This window comes from Cucumis melo, chromosome 1, assembly GCF_025177605.1.
Source record: "Cucumis melo cultivar AY chromosome 1, USDA_Cmelo_AY_1.0, whole genome shotgun sequence".
Classification (NCBI taxonomy): domain Eukaryota; kingdom Viridiplantae; phylum Streptophyta; class Magnoliopsida; order Cucurbitales; family Cucurbitaceae; genus Cucumis; species Cucumis melo.
Genome location: NC_066857.1, coordinates 23,841,366 through 23,846,200, shown reverse-complemented (window position 1 = coordinate 23,846,200; position 4,835 = coordinate 23,841,366). Strand labels below are relative to the sequence as shown.

The window sequence follows — 4,835 nt, the reverse complement described above, 5'->3', positions numbered from 1 at the left end:
ATTTTGATCTTTTAAATTTAATTTTTTAATATCCTTATTTAAATATTTTTTGAATTTTGAATTTTAAAATTTGCACTATGCATGTTTATACATTATTTTAAATTTAAATTTAGAGGTCTTTTAAAAAATATAACAAAGTTGTAAAATATTTACACTGTATGGAACAATTCTAAAAACAGAAAAAGCCCACAGGTTCATAATGAAAAATACAAAAAATGTTTCGTCAACAACGCGCTTAATATATTTGTTACACGATCGTTTAAATTTACCTATTGTTTGATACACGATCGTTTAGATCTGTTCATTTAGATTTCGATAGCCAAATAAAACGATTTATTTTTCCAATTATATCGTTTAATTTGGTTACATGATCATTTAATTAATTTGGTTACACGATCGTTTAGATTTGACTACACGATCGTTAATATTTAGCTACACGATCGTTTAGATTTGTCTACCTCAAATCTAAACGATTTTTTTTTTTCAAAATTTAGTACACGAATCTCTAGATTTTGCTAAACAATTTTTTTCAAAATTCTTAATACACGATATTTTAGATTTAGTTACCATAATCTAAACAACGTTAAAAAAGAGAAGAAAAAGAAGAAAGACGATGCACGCAGCAAAAAAAATGAGAAAAAGAAGAAAGACGATAGAAAGAAATCAGATTTGGTTATCCAATTCTAAATTATGTAAAAAAAGATGAAGAAAAGAAGAAAGATGGAAAGAAATCACACTCAAAGAAAAAAGAAGAGTAAAGGAAGAAAGACGATAAAAAAGTCAAATAAGAAAGATGTAAGAGCAAACCTGTAATATATAAACAATGACTAATTTTAAGACTTTATTATACCTAAATATTTTAATAGTTCGTTATATTTATAAAAATTTCTCTTAAATTTATTAGTTTTAATATAATCGAAATTTGTTACAATTTGATGTTATATAATTTTTTTTTACGAAGACAATCATTTAGGTTATTTTTTACATTTTACAACCACTACATTTACATAATAATATAGTCAAGTTGAATTTAAATCAACATGATTTAAGAGAAATGAATTGAATAAAAAATAATATTTCAAATCAAAATGACATATGATTAATAAAAGCTATTGTATTACTATTATTAATTTTGTTATCAAAACTTGTTTTTATTCAATAATATCAATGTCTTACAACTATTTTTTTTATATAATTTAATGAATTTTATATATTTTTATTTTACATAATTAAATTATATTTAAACTATAAAAATAAGAAAAATGTTAGAGAAAAAATCAAAAATGATTATCAATTAGTTATTAAACATGGTGAAACGTGAAATAAAAAGCAGCAAACAGAAAAAAGGAATGTTATCAAATGGTTCTTAGAAACACGGTGAAAATACATTTATTCTAAATTTGAGGACCAAAAGTATACTAAGTAGAATAATTATGAAACAGAATTTATAAAACAATGCAATGATTAAAAAGACAATGATGAGCTTCTACGAGACAAAGTAATAAATGTCAAACCATCTTGAACTTTTTTAGCTCAGAAAACTTTCCATTTACTTAGGCTGCCAATTTCCAGTCCATGAAAGTGGAAATTGGGTAAGCCGAACGAGGAATGAAGCAAAAACAGGGTCGGTTCTAAGTCATTGTCATCACCTATCTCAAACCCACGATGCAAAATTTCCATTTTTATTTCCCCCCACTAAAGATCTTTCTTTTATAAATTCCTGTTTGGCTCTCAAGAAAACGAGCGAGAAACTCTAAGAAAGTGACGCCGTGTAATTTTCCATTCCATCGCACAATATGAGTAGTAGGATTACGTCTTCTGTTTCCTGGTCTCCCTTTTCGCTTGTACCCACTAAACCAAAAATTACCCATTATTCATCTCCATCTCTCCTTCCATTTCGCTCCTCTTCAACTCCTTCAAATCTCCAATTTCGTGGAATTTCACATTTTCAACCAAATGGGTCTTCCAGATTATTAGCTCGTTGCAGCTCTGGTACCTTTATTCTTTGCCTCTTTTGTTTTTGTTTTCCAATCTGTTGTTAGTTATTGAGGTATTTCACGATGGTGTTTGTGGTAAATCTGTTGTTAAATCTGTTATTAATTCTGATATGTGAGTGAATCTCTACGTATTTGTTGGTCTTTTATTTGGATTTCATAAAACAATAATGGTTTTACTTCTCGTTTGAAGTTATCTGATTCTATGACTACAAACTGTTTGATCTATTGTCAATGGTTTTATTGAGTGTGAAATTGGCCTAATTTTGTTATGATTAGTTTTCATCAAATCAATGCATTAAGAGCTGATTAGTTTCTTAGGCTAGGATTTCATTTTCCTTGAACTTAAATCTGAAATTTGACCAAATTATGAAACTTGCTTTTCTAATGACGTGGAGGAGGAAAAATGATACTCTTTGTTTTATGGTGAAAACTTGGAGGTTAGATGAATAATTGGGATGGATTGAGGAAGAATCTGCTGAAGGACCAAATAGATCTTAAATTTGACTTCTTCTATTTAGTCTTTTAACCATAGTTTGTCTCTGATTTCAATGGGAGCTTGCTCAATAAGAGTTCATTCAATGGAAATACACATGTGCCCTTTCCATGGAATTATCCATTCTCTGTATTTGCCTTATGCAAATTGCTGTTATAATAAAGGAGGAAAGATAGACAACTTTAAGAAGTTGATATTGATTTCTTAGGAGAAGAAAATCCAACAGAAACTGTGGAAAAAGCCCTTTTTGTATCTGTTATCTAGATCTTCTAGTTCTGTTTCTTTTATCAAGAATCTAATGATCTAGCTGTATCATGCAGGTGATGGTGACAGCAGGACCATTCTAGATGCATTTTTTTTGGGAAAAGCTTTGGCAGAAGCCTTAACTGAGCGAATCGAGTCAACAATTGGAGAGGTTTTGAGTGGGATTGGTAAGCTGCAAGCTGAACAACAAAAACAAATTACTGATTTCCAGGTAGGGTGGACCAAAGTTATTGATAGACTTAGATGACTGATATAAGGGATTCTGCTTCTCGTTTCCTTCCCATTTGTGTGGTTGATAGCTAATCATCATCATTGTTAATATTGTATTTCATCCAATTGGACGATAACAATCTCATGTTCCTTCACTTCCACCTATGAAAGATCCTTTGCTTCTTTTCCTATTAGCCAGTGTTATCCCTGCTGCAGTGCCAGTTTATTTTCATTTTCTTTTGAAACATGATGGCATAAATTTGCGTAGAACTTCCTATTGTTGTTTTTAAGTTACCACATTGAGACCTCTTGAATTATAGGTTATATATAACCAATGAACAAAAAAAGATGGTTTGGCTGGGAACAGAGCCATTGAAAATTCATGGCTGTTGTTTCTGCAATGTTTTCTCTCTTGGATATTAGCTTATGAAATTAACTACTTTGTGTCATAAGTATCTGAAGAAGCTGCTGTGGATTAGGCCTGGATTGAAGTTTTTTCATGAACCTACTGAAACCATGCTGCATACCTTCTCATGGTGGTTCATGTTTTTGAGATAAATATTTGTCCATTTCTTTAAGCTAGTCAATTTTGACTTTAAACGTACGCTGACCTAAACTTGAATAAGTGGTATAGTTTATACATTCATTAATTTAGTTTTCATTTCTTATGGATGTTTTCTGGCTATAATCATTATGGTTGGATGCTTTTTCAATTGTCAGTGCACATTTTGATTACAATTAGATATTACATTTTTCATGTGAGGTTTGGCATTTGATTATAATCTTAGGTCCTTTCTTACCCACTTGATCTTCTGGTCAGTGTTTTCGGGTGAATTTTATGTTATGTGTTGGTAAATCCTCTTAGTTTTAATGAGTTATTAACTGTCCTTTGAGTTCAGCTTAGTTTCAAGTTAAAAGTCAGCCTAACGAGACAAGAACGAACTACTAAGTGTAAGAAATGATGAAATTCCCTTTCAACATTTTCAATTTCCTTGCAGACTGAATTGGAATGGATGAGGTGAATGAATCTCAATATCAACGGTGCGGGGTTATATACTATCTTGAGGGGGCTTTGGGGTGGGAGAAATAACAAAATCTTCAGAGGACTTGAATGTTTTTAAAACAATATTTGGTACCTTATTAGATTGTTTCGTATCTCACCGAGTCTTTGTTTCTAAGCTCTTTTGTAATTGTTCGTCAAGTCTTATTTCTCGATAATGGGTGAAGTTTTAAAGGCACTCTTTTATGTTCTCATCTTTTCTGTCTATACTGAAGATAACTTTTTCGTACTTAAAACGAGCTTTATATACAGGATGAAGTGATAGAAAGAGCTAAAAAGGCCAAGGAAAAAGCAGCACGTGAGGCCAAAGAAGTACAACGACCCGTTTCCTCTTCAGTAATATCGCCTACAATCGAAGTTTCTTCGTCTCCAACTTCTTCAAGTCCCGACGCAGATTCAGAAAGTGGTGTGAATCAGGATCCTCCCCTTGGTGACTAAGAGTAATGGTCACTGTGTCACTTTCTCTTGGTTATACTTATAGGGAATGTAACCTATTTATCGATGATGATAATTAAGTTATTTGGCTTTGAAATCATATAGTAATTCCTTATTTAAGTTTATGTCTATTAGATATCTTATGAGTTTCTTGACATTGAAAGATCAAACAACCTGATTTGTTTAGCAAGATTATTAGGGGATGTTTGACTTATGGGTTTGAAATTAAAAGGTTTGACATTTGAAGTCATGGGTATGTTTGATCGCTTCAAATTTGTTTTTTATTTTTAAAAATTATTTTTTAAATAATGAATGCCTTGAATTTTGAAAAAATTAGAGTCATTTCCTACCTCATGAATCATAGTTTTCTTTCATC

The 4,835-nt window shown here is 30.9% G+C and overlaps 1 protein-coding gene across 2 annotated transcripts; it reads left to right on the top strand.

The window, feature by feature from the left end:
* The first annotated feature begins 1,493 nt into the window (after positions 1 to 1,493).
* LOC103489747 (uncharacterized protein At4g13200, chloroplastic) lies at positions 1,494 to 4,579 on the top strand. 2 transcript variants are annotated; one of them, XM_017044841.2, is made up of 4 exons: positions 1,545 to 1,992; positions 2,811 to 2,965; positions 3,963 to 4,005; positions 4,277 to 4,579. In XM_017044841.2, the coding sequence occupies exons 1-3, from the start codon at positions 1,797 to 1,799 to the stop codon at positions 3,984 to 3,986; spliced, it is 375 nt and encodes a 124-aa protein (XP_016900330.1). In that variant the 5' UTR covers positions 1,545 to 1,796; the 3' UTR covers positions 3,987 to 4,005; positions 4,277 to 4,579. The 2 variants fall into 2 exon arrangements, with proteins under 2 accessions (XP_008447268.1, XP_016900330.1); XM_008449046.2 differs by lacking the exon at positions 3,963 to 4,005 and having other exon boundaries at positions 1,494 to 1,992.
* The last annotated feature ends 256 nt before the right edge of the window (positions 4,580 to 4,835 follow it).

Excerpts from the sequence above, each read along its gene's own strand:
- LOC103489747 (XM_008449046.2), top strand. The coding sequence starts at position 1,797 with ATGAGTAGTAGGATTACGTCTTCTGTTTCCTGGTCTCCCTTTTCGCTT. Across the intron at positions 1,993-2,810 it reads ATTAGCTCGTTGCAGCTCTG|GTGATGGTGACAGCAGGACC; the intron begins GTACCTTTATTC and ends TGTATCATGCAG. Across the intron at positions 2,966-4,276 it reads AACAAATTACTGATTTCCAG|GATGAAGTGATAGAAAGAGC; the intron begins GTAGGGTGGACC and ends CTTTATATACAG.